This window comes from Aotus nancymaae, unplaced genomic scaffold (assembly GCF_030222135.1).
Source record: "Aotus nancymaae isolate 86718 unplaced genomic scaffold, 86718_ANA_hifiasm-v0.15.2.pri h1tg000046l, whole genome shotgun sequence".
Classification (NCBI taxonomy): Eukaryota; Metazoa; Chordata; class Mammalia; order Primates; family Aotidae; genus Aotus; species Aotus nancymaae.
In genome coordinates this window covers 19665595-19689216 of record NW_026988460.1, presented here as the reverse complement: position 1 = coordinate 19689216, position 23622 = coordinate 19665595, and the positions used below count along the sequence as shown (strand labels likewise).

Below are 23622 nucleotides of genomic sequence, written 5' to 3'. Positions count from 1 at the left end.
TTGATTCTCTTACTCTCTCTGCCCATCTCTCTCTCAATGCTTGCTTTTGAAAACCAGCCACTATTTCCTGAGGCAGCCTAGGAACTCATGGATAGGCATCTGACCCACAGCCCCAGCTAAGCTTCCAGTGACAGCCAGAATTGACATCTGAACCATTGCCCCAGCTAAGTTCCCAGTGACAGCCAGAGTTGACTGTGATCAATGTGGGATATCAGGCCTCATAAGTGATAAGATGATTCGAGCCCCAGCCTTTCCATTGTTCCAGTGTCTACTGGAGCAGAGATGAGCTGTCTCTGCCAAGCTCTGCCCCAAGTCATAGTTTCATTAGCAAAACAAAAGTTTGAAAACACTACACTTCGGGGCAATTTGCTATGTAGCCACAGTAACTGAAACACGTGGGTATTATTATCATTCCCATTTGTGAGTTAGGTTAACTGAGGCACAGTGAGACTGGCGCTGTCACTCCAGGTAGTACTGTTAGTATGTGGTGGCATCCAGATTTAAATCCAAGTCTGCATGACCCCTCCATACAACGTTGATTCCAGACCTGTGCATTTATCTGAGATGAGCCTGCATGAGCCAATGCATCAACTCCTCCTCTGCTATCCTTGAACTTTAAGGGGTTCCAAAAGGTGGGAATAAGGAGTCCCTAAGAAAAACCAAAGTTTCAGGAATCAACCACTTTGAAGGAAGCACAGAGAATGTCCACTGTCTAGCACCCTATTCCAGAATTCCAGAAAGCACAGTTCTCAGAAAAAAAAGCAACAGGTTAGAAGGAAAGGCTAGGAAGGAGTCAGAGATCTGTCTGATCCCAGTTAGCCAGGCAATCCTAGCAAATCATGAGCCTCAGTTTCTCCATCTGTAAAATGGGCAAGGTATGAAATTTGATAGGGGGATAAGCTGGGGTGGGGACATCATTCCCAGTAGGCGGAACATGCTGAGTGTGGGTGTGGAGATGGTGTGCACAGGAGTGTTGGGGGATCTGCTTGGGGAGCCAAGCCTGGTACAGGAAGAAGAGCAGCATGGGTGGAAAGGAGGCAGATAGGGTAGGCCAGGGGCACAGAAGTAACTGTGCAGTGGAATTCAGAAGAGTCTGCTAAGGACTGGGAGTATGGGTTTGTGCAGTACTGGAGAGGCAGCTTAGTCAGTGGGAGCTGAGTCAGCACCCTGAGCCTGCATTTACCCTGGAATTATCAAGTGTGAGATGAATCTTATGTCTGTGTTCCTCATGGTCCTAGTGTTTTAGCATCCTAGGGTCCCTGTCCTTCAGGTGGGGTGACAAGGTGTGCCTCGCTCCCTTGAGAATCTTGGGCCAGCTCTTGGATGTTGTGCACACGAAAGGGTCTCCTCCACTTGTGACTATTCCAAGCACACCGGCTATGGAGCCCTTGGCCGTTCTCTCCTTCTTTGGTGCATCTTTCCTGCGAGGAAATGTTGCTAGAGCTGGGCACCTTTAAGAAACTTTATAAAATGTCATGAACACCTTAAATGTGGAGAGAAAGCGCTGTGTGCGAGGCAGCCACAGGAAGAGCAGGGGGTATGAAAGCAGCATTGTTCTTGGTGGCCTTCGGATGTGGCTGTCCTGATCACAACAGGACCCCAAAAAGCCACTCCATCCTTCACTGGTGGGAAGCCTCCTCCTGGCTGACTGCCCATCTCGACTATCAAAGCTGCTATTTGTAAACACTCCAGCCAGCTGGCTGAAAACTCTGACAACACTTGAAGGGAATGCTCCTACTTCCCTAGCACCCTGGAGTGGGAGTGGGAGGCGCACGCTCCACAGATAAAAAAGAGCAAGAGGTGGAGGCTGGAGATACCCAGGCCGGTCTGTGGAGGCTTTCTGGAAACTAATTGTCCCTTTTTACATTGCGAAATAATGCACATTCACTATGAAACATCAGTAAGTATAGATAAGACAAATATTTAAATCACTCATAATCCTACTATCTAGAGATGATTGCTGTTAATTTGTTTGTAACATTCTTTTGAGACCATTCTCTGACTGCATGGATTTATAAATGGCATCATTCTATATACCCTATTTTGTAGTTACTTCCTTCTTCTCTCTCTCTCTCACACACACACACATACACACACACACACAGATACACACACTTTCATATGTCATCTAGCACAGAACCATCCTCTCATTTTTAATCTCTGCACAGTTTTTCACAGGATGCACATAATAAACACGTCTGTTCTACTTGTTCTACAATGCTTAATGGCCATCTGTATACATACCTCTTTGCATTTTTGCCCAGTAGTTTCCTCAAGTTACATCATTAGAAGGGTTAATTATTGTGTCAAAAGGCGTGCACATTTTAAAGGCATTTGATAGATATATTGTTAAATTTCTACCCTTGAAGAAGGCTACTCCTAAATGCATTCTTATCAGCAGTGTTTGAGAGCTCCACATTCCCCCAGGGTATTCTCTTTTTCTGTTTTCTCCAGTCTGTTAGGTGAAAAATGACATTTCAGTTGTTTAAAACTCACTTTCGGCGAGGGCTTCTGCCTTTCCTGCACAGGACGTACTCATTCTTTCTCCTAGTATTTATTGAGTACCAACGACATGCTGTGCTGTGGTCAGCACTGGGAATGCTTCATCAGATGGTCCTTTCTGCTCTCACTGCTTTGTGGTGCGTGTTTTGCTTTCCAGACTTAGAGCAGTTTAGAAAGTTAGAACTCTAAAGGATCTTAGAGATTATCTGATAACCTCATTTTAAGGAGAGGAAACTGATGCCCAGGGAGATGTGGGGACTTGCCCCTGGTCACACAGGGCAGCATATCGACAGTGGAATTGTAACTCTGAAGGCAGGGGCTTTCTACTTGTTTTGATTTTTCTCACCCAGCATAGGAGCACTTGTTGGTCAAGTTCAATTCTGAGCTAATAGCACAGCCTCTCTGTGCTGCAATTCAGGGGACATCCCAATGGGCACATAGTAGGTGCTTTAGAACTTATTTATTGAAAGAATGTTGGTGCATAACAGAACAGAAGAAATAGTACATTCTGTCAAATTGTGCTCAGTATTCCAGGAAGAAAGTCAGGCTTCTGTGGGGTTCCCTTCTGGGAAGAAATGCTTTTTTTTTAAAATGAAAAAGAAAAATGAGTGGGCTGTTGGAATTGGTGGAGGAGGAGAGATGGGCTGCCTGAGGCTTGAGATAATGTGTTTGGAGCCATTAGGCCACTGGAATTTCCCTTAGGTGACTTTCTCCTACCAGAGATGACCTGATAGAAACGGGGTAGGGGCTAAGGAGAGAAGAGAGCTTTGTTTTCTTTGAGAGTTCCTGTCTGAACCTGGACTGAACTCTTAAATAATTTCTGGGGACTGTCTCAAGCCATTGCTGTTATCCTCTCTGCTCAGCTCACTCCCTCTTTCCTTCTACTTCATCAAAAAGTCTTTCCAGTTGGTCTCTGGAGAACATTTTCAATGCTGCCCAGGGCTTTTATGCATAGGAGGTGGCTGGGTCAATGGAGAGACCCAAGTTTGGTCTGTTTACTTCTGATCACAGTGGGACCTTGGGCAAGTCTCCTGCCTTTGCTATGTCAACCCTGGTACCACCCTATTCACACTTGCACCCCTCCCCCTGGGTGCCCACAACAGTCTTTTAATCCATGTCTCTGCAACTGCTTGCCTCCTACCAATCTGTGCCCCTGCTGGTGTGAATGCATTATCACTCCTTCACTTAAAACTCCTCAAGCCTCCCAGCCCTCTTAGAAGAGACAGCCTAAGTTCCTTACACTTCTACCAGGTCTGTGTGGCCTGTCTGTCTCTCTGAACCTCAGTTTCCTCATCTGTAAAACAGACATTACAGTAATCCCAATCACTCTGTTGGTTATGGAGCTAACAACCACTTTTACATGACTCAACTCTTTCAGGTGCTAATTCTCCAAAAGAAATTACATATTTCAAGGATCCTGCTTCTAAACTTCTAAACAAACCTTTTCTTCTGCAAAAGAACAGCCTGCTTTTATTGCAAGCTCTGTGATTCCTGAAGGAAGCTGTTTGTCTCTAGTTATGCCATGTTATGCCTTAACCTGGGCCAACAGTGTCCATACATGGAGAATGCAGTGATTTAGGCCAATTCATTAACAGGGACTGTATTGCCACATCCACTGTTAATTGACAACATGTCTGTGGAATTAGAAGCCTTGTGCTTTATCTCTGTCATCGCTTTCTCTCGGGGAGAATGGCACACAGGCATCAACAACCTTCTTTCTCACAAAGAGGCCTCCTTCAACTTGATTTTCATAAAAATACTATTCTAGGAAGCAGGGGTCTGACTCTGGTGACTCATTAGCTAAGGGATGTTCTTGGGTAATCCATCAGCCATTTTCTCAACACGTTTTCATTTATAGGCATGTATGATAGGAAAATGAGGGGCAGATCATTTTCTGTGATATGTGGGACCAATTCTAGGCACTTATAACTGGATTGGGGAGACTAAGTACATTCATATTATAAGTATAGTTTTTGGTTATGCTAGAGAGGTTCAGAAAATAATGAATTCTCAGTGGGCCAGGTGGTCAGGAAAGGCCTCCCTGAAAGGTGAAGAGTTAGTATTCCCACCTCACCAGTTAGGGTTCAGAGGAGTTATTTTCCTTGCCTGGCACAGTGGCATTCCCCCCACTGCGAAGATGCAGAGTTTGTCTGATTAAATTGAAAAGATTTATGAACTCCATTCAGAAAGACTAATAAGATGGTGGTTGATTGGATCAGACAATATTTTCATGGGGTGGTCCTGGGGTCAGGATTGTCAGCATGGGAATAAAGATTTGGTTGTATAGTTCTCAGCTGTTTGTAAAGCATTCTTCATGTGCATTAAGTTTGGTTTATACACATAGCCTCATGTGGTCAGCACCTGGGGAAACTGAGTCTCCCAGAAGTTCAGTACCCTTAGCCACACCGACAGAACGTGGTAAAATCTGGATGCTAGCAAGCACTTACTGCTGCAAGTTGAGAGCTCTCTAAATGGGAAGCATATTTTTCTCTTTCTTTACCCTCCATGGAACACAGGAATGGTAACATAGGCTGAGAAGTCCAAAATCACGCAGCCTAGAAGGAATATGTGCGAGTTGTACTTACAAGCTGGTCTCCTGACACAGCACCCTGGTACAACCTCAGGAACTTCCCAGGTCAGCCCATGTGTCCTGATGTTCCTGCATCTGCACAGTAACTATAAATGTAAGAAGGCCAAGTGTGCCAGCAGCAGGCTGATTGCTACAATGTGTTCTCAGCCTTTATGCCCAAGAGCATGTCACTAACCCCTTCCTGCAGCTAGAAGCCCAAGCAGAGGCTGAGAAGTTATTTGGGGGCAGGCTGGGGAGGTGGGTGATGTTAGGGAGGTAGTAGGCTGGATGTGTTTACAACTCATTTCCACTCTTGACTATAGAGCAAAGGCCACCTGGGCTTGGATCCATGTTGAAATAAATGTGCCAAGACTTGGAAAATTCCCAAGATGCTAAAACTTGGATCCAGTACCCAGAGGTAGAAGTGGGTACAAGACAGGTCATTCTCTGGGCAGGATACCTTCCTCAGATGGGCTGGTTCTGCTCTTAAGAGAGCAAAACTGCTCATGGAGGTGTTTATTTCTGCCCTCCTTTCCCCCTTCCTTTTATCCTTCTGTATTTAACAAATACCTGAAAGTTGCCTATTCTACAGTGACCTAGGCCTTTTGAAGTACAGGTATAGACAATATTGACCCTACCTTTAAGATGCTCAGATACAAGAAAAAAAAAACCCACTAAAAAGTGGGCAAAGGACATGAACAGACACTTCTTCAAAGAAGACATTTATGTGGCCAACAAACATATGAAAGAAAGATCAACATCACACTGATCATTAGAGAAATGCAAATCAAAACCACAGTAAGATACCATCTCATGCCAGACCAAATGGTGATTATTAAGAAGTCAAGAAACAACAGATGCTGTAAAGGCTGTGGGGAAACAGGAACGTTTTTATACTATTGGTGGGAATGAAAATTAGCTCAACCATTGTGGAAGACAGAGTGGAGATTCCTCAAAGACCTAGAACCAGAAATGTCTTTTGACCCAGCAATCTCATTACTGGGTATATACCCAAAGGAATATAAATCATTCTATTATAAAGATACCTGCACCTGTATGTTCACCGCAGCACTATACACAATAGCAAAGACATGGAATCAACCCAAATGCCCATCGGTGATATACTGGATAAAGAAAATGTGGTACATGTACACTATGGAATACTATGCAGCCATAAAAAGGAACAAGATCATGTCCTTTGCAGGGACATGGATGGAGCTGGAAGCATTATCCTCAGCAAACTAACACAGGAACAGAAAGAAAACCAAACACTGCATATTCTCACTTATAAGTGGGAGCTGAATGATGAGAACAGAGATACAGGGAGGGGAACAACACACAGTGGGGCCTGTCAAGGGGAAAGGGGGAGGGAGAGCATCAGGAAAAATAGCTAATGCATGCTGGGATTAACACCTAGGTGCAGCAAACCACCATGGTACACGTTTACCTATGTAATAAACCTGCACATCCTACATGTGTACTCCAGAACTTAAATTATAAGAAAAAAGAAAATAAAAGATGCCTGGATGCTCAGACAGATGGGGACATTTATAAATCAGGGATTTGATATCTCTGTCTGTGATGGTTCATTTTATGTGTCAGCTTCGCTGGGCCATGGTGCCCAGATATTCTGGATGATTCTGTGAGGGTGTTTTTGCATGAGATTAATGTCTGGAGTAAAGTAGATCACCCACCATAACATGAGTGGGCCTCATCCAAGCAGTTGAAGGTCTATATAGAACAAAAGACTGACCTCCCTCAGCAAGAAGGAATTCTGCAGCAGACCACCTTTGGACTTGAACTGAAAAATCAGCTCTTCTCTGGGTCTCCAGCTTGCCAGCTCACCCTGAAGATTTTGGACTTGCCAACCTCCATAACACACGAACCAATTCCTTAAATGAATCTCTTTTTCTACATACATACATCTGAGTGGTTCTGTTTCTTTGGAGGATCCTAAGACACCCTCCAATGTCACGTCCTTGGTTCATGCCTACAGCATCTCTTGCCTGGATCTCCTTTCCCATCTTCCCTGTGCCTACCGGCATTTTCTCACCAAGCACAGATCTGAGTATTTGTTTTGCTTGCAGTCCTTCCAGGCACCCCATCTTCCCCGACCAATGCCTTCTAACTTAGTCATCTTTGCACTAGCACCTTCTTGATTTTTGTTATATCAGACTTTCTCTTTGCTGACATCAAAAGGAGAGAAACAGAACTGAGAAAGAACTGAATTTCCTTTCTATATTATTCAGTATCACTCAAGATTAAATTCGTATTTAACACTATCAGAAAGTATTCCATCCCACATTTAAGGGAATGTTGCATTGCAGAATAAAACCCATTCTCCTTTACATGGCCTTGAAGGTCCTTTAGCATCAATAAGTGCAGTTGTCTCTTGGTATCCATGGGGGACTGGTTCCAGGAGCCTGAAGATACTCATATCCTTGATATAGAATGAAGCAGCATTTGCATATAACCTGTGCATATCCTCTCACATACTTTATCTCTAGATTACTTATAATACCTAATGCAATGTCTACTCATCACTGCATTTGTGTGCATTCAGTGTTGTAGTTGGCACATGGCAAATTCAAATTTTGCTTTATGGAACTTTGAAATTTTTTTTTCCTGAATATTTTCAATCCGCAGTTGGTTGAATCCACTGAACTCAAAGATACAGGGATACAGAGGGCCAGCTCTGTGTATTAAGTGTTGGCAATGTTCCAGGCACCAAGCAATTCATCTTTAGTCCTTCCTCCAAAACCCAAAGTGATCCCCCTGTACCACTCTCTGAGAAGTATGCCTTTTTGCTTTGTTCCTGGAGAACTCATTCTGGAGCTCTGAAATCCAGCTACCTCTTTGTAAAACTGTCTCCCAAGTGTTCCCTCATCCCCCAGTAGTTACTCTTTTCTGTAATAACATTTATTGCTGTCACACTGCAAATATTAGGTAGATGCAAAAGTAATTGCGATTTTTGTCATTGTTTTTAATAGCAAAAACCGCAATTACTTTTCCATCAACCTAATATTTGTTTTTCTACCTGGCTGAAGCTCAAGGGAGAAGGAGCATATCTTATTCATTGTTAGGATTTTCAAGGGGACCTCTCTATTTCCTGCCTGGTTTCTGCACACAATGAGAAATAAAACAAAAGACAGGAGAACTGGGGATCACACTATTACATTTTTTTTTTTTTAAGATCAAGGCTGAAATAGAGAATTTAGCTTTAGCATGAGACTAAATAGCCCTGTTAAGTGAATCCAGAATTAGGCTGTCTCACAGGGTATGTGAGGACCACACAGGACTAGGCAGGCTTCCAACAAAGGGTAGAAGAGTCCGTCCTTAGAGAAGTGGCTCAGTAAACTTGCTCCCTGGAAAGCAGCTCTTTTCCAGGAGAAAGAAGGGCAGTCTTGGTTCTACAGCCCAGTATTTTCCTTCCCACATTTACCAATCAGAGGCTTATGGAGAAAAATCTCCCTTCATCCAGCCATGGAGTGAGGCAGGGGTGTTTTACCTGTCGGATTAAACTCTCGGATTGCACAGATCACACAATTTCAGAAAACCAGAGGGATAGGACCTCAGACATTAGCTATCTTGACCAGTCCTCTCATTTTACATGAGAAGACAGAGGCCCAAAGAGAAGGGACTTGCCCAAGGTCACTTCATTCTCACTTGAGTGGTCTATAACTTTAATCTGTAATTTTCGAGGCAGATAGGTACTATTGATTCATATGGATTAATATTGCCTGCCACCCCTTGGCAATGCTGCCAGAATTCTCAGCCCCATTCTGGAGTGCTTACTCAGCTGGAAACCTGGGATCCAGGTGCTGTAAGGTCGGCCCCTGGGATATCTTGGCACCGCGCTGTAATTGTGGATTAAGGAAACCTGGTCCTTGGCTAACTCAATTCTCTCCACATAATAAAAAGAGGGAGAAGTGAAATGTCAGGAGGAAATACACATTTAATGCATTTTAAAGAGCCCTGTTTATTTTTGAGTCCTGGCCTTTTTTTCTGACTTAATTCTTAGCCACTGCAAATTATTTCAAAAAATGATTTTAGAATAGGGAAGGGGCAGGGAGGCTTAGAAGCTGTCTTTAACATTTTATCTTCCTTTGGTATCATTTAGGATTTTAATTCTGAAGCACGACAAGGAGGCAGAAAGAGCCGCAGACAAGCAGAATCACTTTAAATGAAGATAAGAGTGTTGTGCTTCAGAATTTTTCCTAAGGCTACCGAAAGAATGAAGACCTCTCCCAGCGCTGCTTAGAATAGAGGGCATTTCTAATTCTTCATTAACAGGAATAGGAACGGAAGTATTCCAAAGCAAGGATCTGCTCTTGTTCACTGCTAAAGCCACAACATCAAGCTGGAGGTGTGGGAGGAGAGAAACGGCTGAAATTAACATCATGTTTGGAAAACAATCAGTTAAAATGCTTTTGTAACTTCATCGCTATCTACCAGGGGAAAAACGTCAGGAGTTTCTAAACCAAGAAAGGAAGAAACCAGGCGGGTTATTTACGAGTTCCTTCCCTCTTGCAGATTTAAACCACTGCAAAATAACACCCATTTGTTAAGGCTCTGGACCAACGCTGGGCGAACCAGCTTCGCTCCGCAGGTGTCTGCGCGGCTGGCCTCGCTCGCCCCCTAGCGGACCCGTGCGATAGTGCATTCTCGGCCCCAGCGCAGAGAGCCGCATCCAGAAGCTGTCCGCGCGCGCAGCCTCGGCGCTGCTCGCTGGCCGCCTGCACGCGTACAGCGACCAGCCAGGCTGCAGCCAGGGGATTCCAACCGAGGCTCCAGAGTCGGAGACTTCAGCCTAGCATCACATTAGGTGCAGCCGGCCGGCCATCCCAACCCGGGCCGGGAGCGCAGGCGTCACTGGGGCCGTCAGTAGCGGTGCAACTTCCCCGGGGAGTCAACTAGGTTCACCTGCGGACTCGGTGCAGGTAGCTGGGTGCTGAGTAGGGGTGGACGGGATGGCTAGGGCCAGTGGAGCCATCGGGACCCGAGTGGAGGTGGGTGCCTTGCGCTCCTGGTTCCTGGAGGAATGTGGGGTGTTCCGAGAACACTGTAAAGTGACCGCTCAGGATTGAGTCCTTGACTGTCTGGGTCCAAAGCGCACGTCGAGGGTTCCTGAACGTTCGGGGCTGCCTGCCTGGGCAGGAGCCCCGCAAGAGGTGTCTATGCTAGGGTCTGGGAACAGCACTTGGGCATCCTGGGCTTTGAGGCAGGGGTTCTCCCAGGAGGGACTGCGGAACCGGGGTTCAACCGAAGCAGGTGCTGTGGAAGTTCAGGGAGTGACAGTAAAGGGGGTTAGACGGGGGTGGCCCTGAGCTGGGGTTTCCCAAGCAAGGGGCTGTTTGGGGATTTCCGGAGGAAGTACTTGAATTAACGTTTACTAGGAGAGGGGCTGGTTTGGGGGTCCTGCAGAGGTGGGTGTGCTGAGGGTAGGGGCGTGGGGCAGGCAGGGAGTTTGGAGATCCCTCGGGGAGATGGTTTGGTTTTAGATTCCCAGTCCCGGAGGAAAGTGGCTGATTTTGACCCTCCCTTCTCCCCCAGTGGAAACTGCTGAACTTCCCAAGGAACGGGCGCCCTGGGGGCTCTGGGCTTGTGGCTGGTAGAGGATTCCCATTCATTTGCAGGGGCTCAGAGGAGGTACCTCTTCCCCGCGGCTGGCCGTTGTGCCCCGTGTTTCAGATGACTTGCGTTCTTGGGAACGGGGCAAGCGCTCCCTACCCGCGTCTGAAGAGAAACGCGGCAGTATCCTCACGGTCCTCCCGGTTTGTTTCAGGGTGGACCTAGCAGATCTGTCCGTGGAGTCTCCAGGACTAGAATCCTAGGCGCCCCCACACCCTCCGACACGTGAGACCCCGCCCCGCCGCGCTACACCATAAACGGCTCGAAGACCTGGGCGCACCGCGGCCGCCAGGGTCATGGAGGGCGCGTTCGCAGCCAACTGGAGCGCTGAGGCGGTCAACGCTAGCGCCGCGCCTCCGGGGGCCGAGGGCAACCGCACCGCCGGACCCCCGCAGCGCAACGAGGCTCTGGCGCGCGTGGAGGTGGCGGTGCTATGTCTCATCCTGTTCCTGGCGCTAAGCGGGAATGCGTGTGTGCTGCTGGCGCTGCGCACCACGCGCCACAAGCACTCGCGCCTCTTTTTCTTCATGAAGCACCTGAGCATCGCCGACCTGGTGGTGGCTGTGTTCCAAGTGCTGCCGCAGCTGCTGTGGGACATCACCTACCGCTTCTACGGGCCCGACCTGCTGTGCCGCCTGGTCAAGTACTTGCAAGTGGTTGGCATGTTCGCCTCCACCTACCTGCTGCTGCTCATGTCGCTGGACCGCTGCCTGGCCGTCTGCCAGCCGCTGCGCTCGCTGCGCCGCCGCACCGACCGCCTGGCCGTGCTCGCCACGTGGCTTGGCTGCCTGGTGGCCAGCGTGCCACAGATGCACATCTTCTCGATGCGCGAGGTGGCTGACGGTGTCTTCGACTGCTGGGCCGTCTTCATCCAGCCCTGGGGACCCAAGGCCTACATCACGTGGATCACACTAGCTGTCTACATCGTGCCGGTCATCGTGCTAGCCGCTTGCTACGGCCTTATCAGCTTCAAGATCTGGCAGAACTTGCGGCTCAAGACCGCTGCAGCAGCGGCGGCTGAGGCGCCAGAGGGCGCGGTGGTTGGCGCCGGGGGGCGCATGGCCCTGGCGCGTGTCAGCAGCGTCAAGCTCATCTCCAAGGCCAAGATCCGCACAGTCAAGATGACTTTCATCATCGTGCTGGCCTTCATCGTGTGCTGGACGCCTTTCTTCTTCGTGCAGATGTGGAGCGTCTGGGATGCCAACGCGCCCAAGGAAGGTAGCCAGGGCGGGGAGACCCAGGAGGAAGGAGCCTGGTGGCTGGGGGAGGCCATGTCCTGCTGCCTCAGAATGTCCAGGGGTCTGTGGATTTCCTGGAGGATAAGCGGGTTTGAAATCCCACAGTCACTGCTCCATCATCCTTTGGCCAAGTGACTTAGGGAAATTAACCTACCCCAGCTTTTACTTTCTCTTGGGTAAGGTGGCAGTAAGGATAAAAGTACCAACTGTCACCAGGCAGTAGGGGAATGCCATGAGAAAATGCAGTTAAAGTCGCTAGCACAGCCCTTGGGCTGCATGAGGGCTGTATGGTTTATTACCATGGTGGAGGAAACAGGTTCAACTCCATCTGCTTTCCCACGTGTTTAGGAGGAGGTGGCAGAGATAAGTTTTGAACCCCTGGCCAAGCTCAGGCTCCTTCAACTTTAAGTGCATGTTAAGCTGAACTTCCACTTTAAGTTCAAGAAGTCCACCTGAAGCCAAGAAGTCTGGTTTGGACAAGGACAGCCTTGCAGGGGTGGGCGATTTGTCCAACCAAGCACCTAGTAGTTGAAGAGGGTGTTGTGGGAGAAGAGGATTCCAAGGGGAAGGTGAAGACAAATCCCTGAACCCTTCATCGAGTGGAGGTGATGAGTCTCTAGGCAGAGTACTGCAAGGAGCACTGGGTAGGCTTAGGGAGGAGAGTACTCAGGACTGAGACTTCATTTCCACTTGGGGGAAAGAGAGGGGAGCTGGGAGGTGGACATTCAGGTTTGAGGGGGAGGCTGGGTGATTTCTGTAGGTGGGGATTATGCCTTCCAGGATGGAGGACTGCTGAGGACAAGGCTGAGGGTGGAGCTGTTGTCCATTCTTGGCCTGTGCCAGAAGGCTAGGAGGAAGGCATAGAAGAAGGCAACCTAGGGAGAATGCTTGGAGGAACAAAGGCACCCTGGGGCTCTGGTGTTTATGGCTGGTGCTGGATGGCTGTCCCTAAGGCATAGAGCACCAGGCAGCTTCCCGTCACTCCCTGCCCATCAACCCCATTCCAGTAGCTCGTTTGGAAAGAGCAGGAGGGGTGATTGCTGGTGGTGAATGACTTACTTGTTTTTGTTTGAAGGTAATTCCATAACACATGCTGGATGCTGGGGACTTCAAATGTTTGTAAAGAAAGACCAAGGGATTTGCTTTCACCCTTTCTGCACTACAGACACTGCAAATGTCCCATTTCTGTGTGCGGTCACCACTGCTCCCAATAGTCTCAAATGCATGCATCCTGGGAAGCTGAAATCTCAGTGCCAGCTGCTTTTATTCAGTTTGGTAACTTTGCTTTGGTTCTTTCTGGAATTCACAGACAGGCTTTATGGAGCTCTCCTAGTTGGCTCAGTGTTTGCTTTAGTGGCCAACACACTGGTTAGTCATTATTTACTGACTGCTTGTGGCTCCTGGTCATACCTTACAGAGAGGGTTCTAGGGCCCAGAGAGGGGAAGACACTTGCACCAGGTCACACAGCAAGTCAGAGGCAAAGCTGGCGTTTCCTGTGCCAGGGTTCTAATGAAGGGCACATGATGAGGGAGTTGGGTTGGGCAAAAGCCAGGGTTGGAAGTCTCTAAGTAAGGCCTTAGGGCCACACGTGTTTCCTGGGCAGATCCGAAGAAACCAGATCCAGTTCTTGAGGAGCTCAGACACTATCGAGGAAGTGAAACCAGCACCAGTTGGAGTAGATACTGGGGAGACGTGGGGTCTAGCCCTCCTCCAGCCATTACTAACTTTGGGACATTGGGTGAGAGATCCCTTTATTCCCCTTGAGCCTTAGTGTCTTGCTTTTAGAATGAGGACATTTCAGCGTTCAGTTCATTCATTCAACAGACATTTCACTCCTCTCTCCTTGGGGTCCCCTCGTCTCTCCCATTCATGTCTCGAGACTATGGTGGCTTTTCTCCTTTCTGCTCCTCCCAGACCCCACCTCCTATGGCTCCCCGCTATTCAGCCCCTTCACCTGCACTCCTCTTTCTCACTGTATATCCTCCCAAAAGAACGAGAGTATGTTGTCAGCGCACACGTCACATGAACCATGAAGTGAAGTTTAGATCTTTTCTACACTTTAAAAGCATGTCAACATTTGATTTCTTTGTCTTAGAAACAAAAGAGAGAAAGAGAAAGAAACAGACGCACGCAGATCCTGGCCAGAGTGGAGGTCACAGGCCTCTTGACTGTTTGTGGTCCACCAAGGCTTTTCCAGGGGATGAGACCTTCAGTAGAGACAGGCCCACGGGGCTCAAACCCAAGGGGCAGGGAAAGAAGGGGGCTTTAAGAATTTCAGGTCCCTCTTCCCTTTGCTTCCTTAGGAATTCACAGGGAAGGGTGGGTGTTCCATGAAAAACCTAGGGCTTCTCTTGGTCCTCCTCTGCATTTTGTCCCGGATGCTGAGAAGAATCCAAACACAGCCCGGCAGGTATTCATGATGCTGCCACAGCCGGGACCTCCCCGCTGTCTTAAGCACACAGCCAGGAGCAGCAGCTCAGTCCAGATGTGAGCGCCTCATCAAACACAGAGGTGACAACTTGGGCTCTGGCCTCCGCCAGCCTACCCAAATCATGCCCAGGCCTCAGGGCTGCAGGGGTCAGAGTGGCTGCAAGCTCAGAACGACAGCCCTGTGCCCACTTGGCCTTAATTTGGGTAATTGCAATAGCAGGCAGAAATGGTGTCTGCATCACTTTGGAGATACCTCTCAATCCAGAGGCCACCAGCAAATGTTAAGGAAGGAATAAAAGAGAACCACACTAGAGCTACCTCAAGAGGTTGTTATCGCAAAAGTGGAATTAATGCACAGCCCCACTTTCCTCTCCAACAAGTCAGAATTTAGATGCGGAAATATCTAGATCAGGGCCCCTTACTTCACTCATCACCTGAGTAGCCAGTACTGGAGCCTGTGGCCAACAGTGTGACGCCATCCAGGGATGCTTGCGGGAAGAGCAGGCTCACAGGGAGGCAAGAGAGGTGGGGCACACATGGGTCTGTTCCTGCTTCATCAGGAAAATCTCAGGGAGGTCGGAAAGCTTAGTCAACGACCACCCATCAAGGCTGCCAGAGTGGGTGGGATGTCACATTTCTAGTGGCTACAGATGTGGTGGCCCAGGGACCCAAAGTCCCTCTCTCCTTCAGCGTTTGCTCTCTCTTTTCCATCTCTCCCTTGAGCAACTTAATTCCTTCATTCACAAATACCAAAGGCTGCTTTTTATGGGTTTAGCGCTCATCTTGTTCCAGTAATATGCAGTGGGGCACAAAAATTTAGGTAACTCAACAAGATAAAATAGATATGAAGAAACTGGGATAAAGCAGAGAGTGGGGAGAAGAAAAGGAAAATAAAGATATAATAATAGTAATAATGCTATTAATAATAATAAAGTCTCTGTGTATATAGACAAGCTCTACACGTGGTTACTTTTTATAAGAACCAAAGAGGAAAACTTTCAGTTTAAATATTTCTATTATTCAGAAGAGAGAGCCAATGGGAGCGTCTGAGTGATTTCATGAGATCTGTTCTTCAAAGCAGCCAGATGCTGTTGGATGCTGACTTGGTGAGGCTGGTGAGACTGATGCCCCACGCAGGATTTGATAAGCCCTTTGTATATCTTTCAGAATTAAATTCCAAAGCCAAAGGTTTGGCACCAGCCTTTTCCCTTGAACCCAGTGGCATTTGCTTTGCTGCTGGTTGCAGGGGTTTTGACCCTGGGGCAGTTCTGAGGGAGGAGATGAGGATGAGGAGGGCACTTGGTAGAGTGGGGGCGTTTGCATTTCTAGGGTTGATTGATGTTGGTTGGGTACGGTGGACAGGATTTAGGGTCTCTGTCTCTAGTCTTCTCTTTCCAGCATCTCCCTGGTAAAATGCCCAGTCCGGTGTCCTTAAGCCAGTTGTTTTACCCCCCTGGAGCTTCAGCCTTCTCCTCCTTGTAATAAGGATAGCATGGGCCACCTTGTTGGGTTGTTGTCAGGATTAAATGGTGTGACCCATGGCCCCTTCCTGATGGAAAAGGTGGGGATTCTTCTCTTGAGCCTGGGTGGAGGGAATGGGAGTGGACAGCAGGCAGTGTGTTCAGGGAGGCTGGGAGGTGGGAGCTTCTGCTTGTTGAGGCCAGAGAGGTGGACTATGAGTCCTGTCACGGCAGGGACGCTGCCTGTCCTGTTCCCTTCTGTGTGCCCAGTGCCTGGCACAGGCTGCACAGTCATTGTCAAATACCAGTGCTTGTCAAATACATGGAAAATGGGAGCCAGGAAGTGAGTGAGATGGGGCAGGGATGGGTATGAAGAGCAGGACTCAGGAGGAATAGGGACTTTCTAAGTAGCCTTCTGAAACAGTACTGGCAACCTGGGAAAGAAGGGGGCGCCCCATCACTGGGAGCGAGCAAACATCTGTCAGGAGTGTGGGACTGGTAGGAAGGCTGACAGGCACAGGAAGTCTAATTTGAACTGTTTCCCATCTGTAGAATGAGCTTCCAGCCCCTCCCTGTTTCCGTGGGACGGAGGACCCTCTGGCATGTCCCATCTACCTTTCCTTCCCATGAGTGCTGTGCCTGAGGTGTGGGGGACCAGGTCCCTTGGAGGGGCTTGTTCTTCAGGTGACCAATGAGGTGGAGCGCATGGGGGGCCGGGCAGGAGGAGCTTGGACAGGATATTCACTCTGGGCCGTGAAGAGTGCACAAGCTCGGCCCTTCTGGGTATAAATCTCAGTTAGGTGGACAGTTAACTTCAGACTCTTATATGGTTAAGTAACTGTGTGTTCTTTTATGTTCTTGGCTAATGTTAATGTTTTCCCTTTGGGTTTCTGCCCTGAGGTGATTTCACTTCTTTTCCCCCCAAAGGTTTGATAAATAACAACTAAGAAGACAAAAAACTAAAACCAAAAAACTCAAAGAGAAGCAAATCCCAAACCCGCCTCTTGGGTGAGGCACTGCTACGTCTTTTTTCCATTTGCAGGCTATCTGTGTGGGTTTGGGGAGGGGTGAGAAGAGGAGGAGGGGTTGTGGAGGGCCTCGGATCAGGAGGAGATTAGCAGGTGCCCTGACTGCATCACGCTGTCTGTGGAGGCTGGATTAGGCCTGTGGCCTGGGCTGGCCTGTCTGAGTGTGACCTGAGACACTGGCCCACCTGCTGACCTTACCACCTTACCCTGGCAACTTTTGGAGGCAAAGAAAACCCCACAGGGCTCCCTCCCAGGGGCTGGAGCCGGACCCTATACACCAGACCTGCTTGCCAGAGCCCCGGTCCCAGGAGACAGTACTGGGAAATAGCCAGTGCCCTTCCGGGACCTGGTCTTGTTGCCATCTGTGTCATTTGGGGCAATGTCTCTTAATGGCCTCTGGACCTCTGTCATTCCTGTCTGAGCAATGGGGATAACAGCTTGTGATGGAACTTGACACCTTCTCTGGGCCCAGCTTTGGTGAAGGAAGGAGTGGGATTAGTTGGTAACAGCAGCCACCATTGGCTGAGTGTCCACTATGAGTCAGTCCTGTGCCTGGGCCATTTCTGCTCCTCATCCTAATGCAGCAAGGCAAGGGACCATCATGGCTGTTCTACAGATGAAGAAACTGAGGCTCAGAGAGGTGTGACCTGCTCACAATCACTGCTGAGTAAGTGGTGGAGCTGGGATTGGAACCCAGCCATGTTACACTGGAGACTGACACACTGCATGACCCACCCCGCAACCCCCTGCTACCCCAGGCCAGCAGTTTTCCTGGTGGTCTACACCCTCAGCTTGGGGATCTCCTGGGTGCTTGTTAGATCACTGGCCCCGCCCTAGATCCATGGAAGCTGCGCCCTCCCCTGCTATCTGGCTGGAAGATCCCAACATCCTGGGTTCTTCCTGCAACACCTACACAGACACACCCACCCAGCTACACATCTGCTGATGGCACTGCCCTCCCAGCACTCTGGGTTCAGTGCCACGCCCCTCGCATTCTCCCTGTGCCCACCAATTCCATCATCTTAGCTGCGCCACACACCTCATGTTGACACTTTGCTTTCTATTATCACCTTCTTAGAGTATGATTTTTCACCTTTGGCACTGCTGACATTTTGGGCTGGATAATCTTTGGGGAGTGTGTGTGTGTGTGTGTGTGTGTGTGTGTGTGTGTGTGTGTGTCAGGGAGGGGCTGTTCTATGCATGGTAGGATATTTAGCAGCATTCCTGTCCTCTACTTGCTACGTGCCGCTAGCAACCTCCTTGCCAATTGTGGCCACCAAAACTGTCTCCAGACATTTCCAAAGTTCACTAAGGGGCAAAGTCAACCCTGGTTAAGAACTGTTGGCATAGACCCACCGTGCATCTTTTTAAACTAATACCCAACAAATGAGTACTCTCTTGTTAGCGCTGCCCTGGTTTCTGGCCAGCCTGCCTCTTGTACCCCTAGACCCAGACAGGCCCGACGACTTGCTACTTTCTACAAGTTCCTGTGGCTTTGCTGCCTTCACACCCAGGCTAATACTGTTCCCACTATGGGAACATCCATGCAAGTCTCTTCCATGGATTCCCATCCTTTGAAGTCCAAGTCCAATGTGTGGGCTGCTTTGTGGCACAACTCCAGGGGATGCCTTTTACCTCACGGTCTATGAGCAGGGTGTTCCTAGGAGCTGTGCAGTGCACAACCTGAACACCTTAACATGGCAGCCTCATCCAGTGCCCCTTTCAGGAAGCCCTCCCTGATTTTCCAGTTTCAGGGGATTTTCTCTGAATGCTAACTCACTTATTCCAAAAAACAGTTACTGATGCCTCTGTAGGCTCCTGTCCACACAATCTCTGCTTTCATCTGTCAACCCTCCAGTGAAATGAGTTGACAAGGGGCCCTCCCCAGGCCCTCACCCTCCTGTGGCAAGCTTCTGGCACGTGTAAATGTGGGACAGTCTGGTCAAGGTTGGTCACAGAGTTCTGGGTACATCCAAAGACCTCTGGGAGGGACACCCCTAGTTTCTGCTGGGTTAGTGTCAGGTGGAACAGCAGTGCTAACTCCGGGTATGGAGCTGAGCCTGCCCACAGCTCGGGTTTCTGGGGTTCAGAATCTCAGGTTTCTGAAGTTTAGAATAGGGCTTAGGTTGTATAGAGGGTGGAACATCCTGCTGGTGCGAGTCAGCGTAGCTGGTGGAGTGGAAGCCATTTTGGGCACAGGCATTTTAGCAAACGGGCTGCAGTTTCAGTTGGCAGGTGGTGACAAGTCCAAGGATCCTGGGAACAAGAGTATTAAGAGGAAAGGGAAACAACTGTCACACCTGGAGGAGGTGGGAGGCCAGGTGGGAGGTTCTAGCTCTGGTTTGGAGGTGCCCTAGACTGGGTCTTGTCTAAGGCATGGGTGGGAGGGAAGTGTAACTAGATGATCTCCAGTGTCCCAGCCCTAAGGCCCAAATCCTTATTCCTGGTGCATGCCCTGAGGGGCAAACTCTGCCAGCATCTTCTTTTGTGCTCAGTCGGATGCTTTGGGACTGTGGGCCTCTGCCCTCCTGACCGATGTCTCCCACCCCAGCAACACGCTTGCTCATTCTGTTTCTCTCCCTCTCTCTCTGCCTGACCATATCTGAGTGTGAACTTAATTTTCCCAGAGAGAATTGCATTTGAGTCCATCACCTTATTGGGAGGCCATATCCTGTGGTTGAGCAGAGAAATTATTTTTAACCCTTCTAACATGCTGGCGGTGGTGGCTGATTTATCAGGACCTCTTGCCTACCAGTTTCATGCTTCGGTTCAATTCAGTTCCTTATTGAACTCTTCCTATTTTCCAATCTCTGTAGTAGCCAAAAGTCAGAGCCACCAATAAGACACAGTCCCCAGCCAAGGAGTATCAAAAAATGATGACAATATGATGGGATGATGCTGTTATAGAGGCATTGATTTACCAAGTCCTGCAAATCCCCTGGGGAAGCATAAGTTGGTCTGTCTCCCTGGGAAGAAATCAGGAGGATTTCAGAGGGGAAGTATCATTTGAAAAGGGTTTTTAAAGGATGAGTAGGAGCTTACTATGCAAAGAATCAGACGCACATTCTGTGTTGAGATCAAGAACAGTGGGCAGTTACTTTATTCATTTCTACTTTCCTATCTATATCATTTGGGCCACTTGGAAGGAAGCTCCTCAAACTTTATTGCATATCTTGTTAAAGTGCAGATTCTGATTCAGTAGGTCTGGAGTGCAGCCCCAAGAGTTTGCAATTTTGACAAGCAAACAGGTGATGCCTATCAGATGCCCTGTGGCCAGCCATTGGCTTCACATTGAGCAGCAAAGCTTCAATATATTATCTCTTTTACCAACACTCCCTGTTTGCTTTTATACCTATGGCCCAGATTGGCTGGAGGGTCTTGAAATCCCTTGAAGGGTGGGGAAAGGCTGGTCATTTGCAGGAAGGCCCTGGCTTGTCTTCTTCCAGAATGTGGTTATCCTCAGGCCCAGCCCAGTGAGTCCAGCACACCCACCAGATCGGAGCAATGCCTTCGGAGAAGCCCATTTTCAACTCTGTAGCCTGCTCGTTTGGCTCTTCACACAGATCTTGCTCTACACTGGGTGATCACACATCTGTGATTTTTAAAAAAAATCACAGTTGTAAAATGGTGGTCTTTTCTAAGAAGGCACCCTATAGTATCTATTGAGACTCAGTCTTTCTATAAGCATACATTCAAAAATATTTTCTTAGGAAAGGGCCTTCCATAGTTTTGTTCACAGATGCCTGCATAGTCCTGTAGGAATAAGGGACGTTCGTCTGAATTCCTGGTACTCCGGAGAGGCCTTGTGGCAAATGATTGGTGTCTCAAGTGCGGGTTTTTTTTTTTAAGTTGACAGACTTGCTTTGACCCAGCCAATCTTGGCCATATGTCTTTGAGTCATGTGAAACGTGCCAGTAGCCTCAGGAACAGCACAGCCCAGAGAGGCCATGGCCAGCTGCCCGTCAGCTGTTCTGGGCTAATTTGGGGTTTCAGTGTTGGGGTGGAGAGAGTGCTGGGAAATTAGAACAGGGAAGTTCTTGGGACTTGAGGAAAGCCAGGCTGGAAGGGATGGAACGTGGCCCTCTGCCTCCCACCCCTCCATAAATCATGGTGCCAAGTAGAAACGCAGAGTTGATTCTCCCAGGGGCAGAATTGCCCAGCAAGGGATGTTGGCATTTGATGTGTGGCTGTTTCTGCTCATATCCCCTGCTTGCACTGCACTCCCTGCTTGCACACACTGCTCTTCAGTGTGTCTGTAGGCCAGGGGGCTCCCACTGTGAACACCTTCCTTTTCCCAGGGACCCTGGAGAAGATGCTCACTGCACAACAGACCTTTCTGGGTCAGGCCCATGAGGACTTGTAGGTCCTCCTCTCTGTGCTGATATCACTGTAGTTGTACTGTGTGGAAATGGGGAGGGAGGCCAGTCTTCCTGGGAGCTTGGGAGCAGCCATGACCCTTCAGAGAAGCCCGGATGAAGACATAGGGCCTGACATTTGCACATTTGCACTGAGCATTGGGTGTGGCAGCTCCTTTTGGCCAAAGGCAATGCCCAGAGAAGAGCTCAGCTGTGAGCATTTGGCAGGCAGCTTTTGGGCAGCTGGGGGAATGGGCACCCAGGGGGCACCACAGAACCCACTAAAAACATGCTAGACTCCATGTAAAGGCAGTCACCAGGTCTGATTTGCTTTTTCAATCAGTTCCCGTGGGCACTACCTGGTGGGTGGGCGTGTTTTAAAAGAAGACAGTAGTAATACAGGAGGGATTTCCGTGTGGAAGAACACCTGGCTAGTGGTGAGGCCCTAGAACTTCACACTGGAACACAGGTGAGCAGAAAGGAGAGAGGACAATTTTACAGGTGTTGGGAGACAGCCCCTTTACCCAGCTGGAATGTCCAGGCTAGCATGGGAGCTAAAACAGATCTTAGCATTTCACCACCCACCCTGTACCTGAAATCTGCAGGGTGCCTGTACCTGAAATCTGCAGGGTGAGAGCAGATATAGCCAGGACCTCAAGTATGGTAGAATGAAACAAAGGCTTTTTTTTTTTTTTTTTTTTGGAGAGAGGTTCTTGCTCTGTTGCCCAGGATGAAGTACAGTGGTGCGATCTGGGCTTATAGCCTTGATCTCCTGGGCTCAAGCGATCCCCCACCTCAGCCTCCTGAGTAGCTGAGAGTATAGGCGTACACCACCACGCCTGGCTAGTTTTTAAATTTTTGTTGATCTCCTTTTGTTGCCCAGGCTGACTGGGGCATTCTTATCTAGTACCAGTTCATTGCTTCAGTCTGCTGCTGACCTTGTGGAGCCCAGGCATTCCAGCTGTCCTCCCCAAAGATGTCAGTCCGTTTAAACCCATCAGAAATTACAGGCTGGCTGACAAGGGCAGATCCTACACTGAAGGCTACACTGGTGGTGGGGCCTTTTGAGCTGGCATGAGAATCAACAAATAAACTGACCTTCTTGGCATTGTAGTCTGGCCCAAGAGTCATCCTTGACAGACACTGCCCTATGGGCTTAAAGCTTCCCGAGGCTCAGCCAGTGGGTCCTGGGCTTATCCCCACCCTGGGCTGCCTCAGATTCCAAGACATACACTAGCCCAGGGAGCGGCATCACCCCTTTGCTTCACACCTATGGTGCTCACTCTGTTATTGATTAGAAAAACCATGTATTTACTGAGCACTTACACACCAATGTAGTAATAGTGACAATAGCTAAACTCTACGAGTTGTTTACTTTTATGGAGTGCCAGGAATCATGAACAGTACTTGGCATCCTCTCTGAGTAAACCCCTCAACAATTCTGTGGAGAGCTCTTTTATTATTCCCATTCCACAGATGGGAAACTGAGGTTGAGACAGGTTAAGTGACTTGCTCAGGAATACACAGCTGCAAAACAGCAGAGCCACGCATTTGTGTCCAGGTTTGGGCAACTCAAAAGCAAAGGCACCAACCGTATAATTCTGCTAATTTCTGTATGGGACACGCTGATCTGAGCTTACCCTGTGGATCTACCTCCCCTTGCCTTCCCCAGCCCTTTCCCACCTGCTTTTAAACATCTGTGCCTCCTACAGGCATCTAGATCAAGGATTGGCTGGATTTTTCTGTAAAGGACCTGACAGTAACTATTTTGGGCTTGTGGGGTATAAGATCTCTGTCACAGCTACTCAAACTCTGCCCTTGTAGTGCAAAAGCAGCCATAGACAATATGTGAATGAAAGGGTGGGGCTGTATTCCAATAAAACTTTATTTACAAAAACAGGCAGTAGGCAGGGTTTTATAGGCTGGAGTTTACTGGCCCCTGGTCTAGACCAGGAGATACTTCCGTTGGGAAGGATGGTGATCTGATAGGAGGTGTCTTTCCCCTCCCAGGTACACTTGGATTTCAAAAATGGAGATTGGGCAGTGTTTATTCTCAGTGGTGGACCACATTTGTTTTGGGAACAGGGAAGTTGCTCTCTGTCCCTCAAATCATACCATTAGGCAGATTGCCTAATCTTGGCTTTAGAATGGACAGGATTCACTAATTGAAACCAACCTGATCTGCGAGGATGCTAACCTGTTTTTAAAAGGAATCAGACTTCATTACTTTTATGTATGAACACAGGGTGACTTGCACCAATTAATTGGCGCAGAAAGTAAATCACATAGATTTACTAACAACCAACTGCTCTTCTCCCCTTGGTGCCTAAAGACTTTGCTGACAAACGTCTCTGTTCTCTTCAGCAGCCACATTTAGCTTGTGCACCTCTCTAGCATCCCCAGTGAAG

At 48.6% G+C, this 23622-nt stretch overlaps 1 protein-coding gene across 2 annotated transcripts in view; it reads left to right on the top strand.

Moving 5' to 3' along the window:
• Window positions 1-23622, top strand: part of OXTR (oxytocin receptor) — a 217679-nt gene that overhangs the window by 79039 nt on the left and 115018 nt on the right. For both annotated transcript variants that reach the window (XR_010337227.1, XM_064361954.1), the window contains exon 6: window positions 10857-11920. Coding sequence is in view for 1 of the 2 variants with exons in the window: in XM_064361954.1 (XP_064218024.1) it covers window positions 10999-11920 (922 nt within the window). In the remaining variant the exon portion in view is untranslated. The remainder of the gene's footprint in view (window positions 1-10856; window positions 11921-23622) is intronic.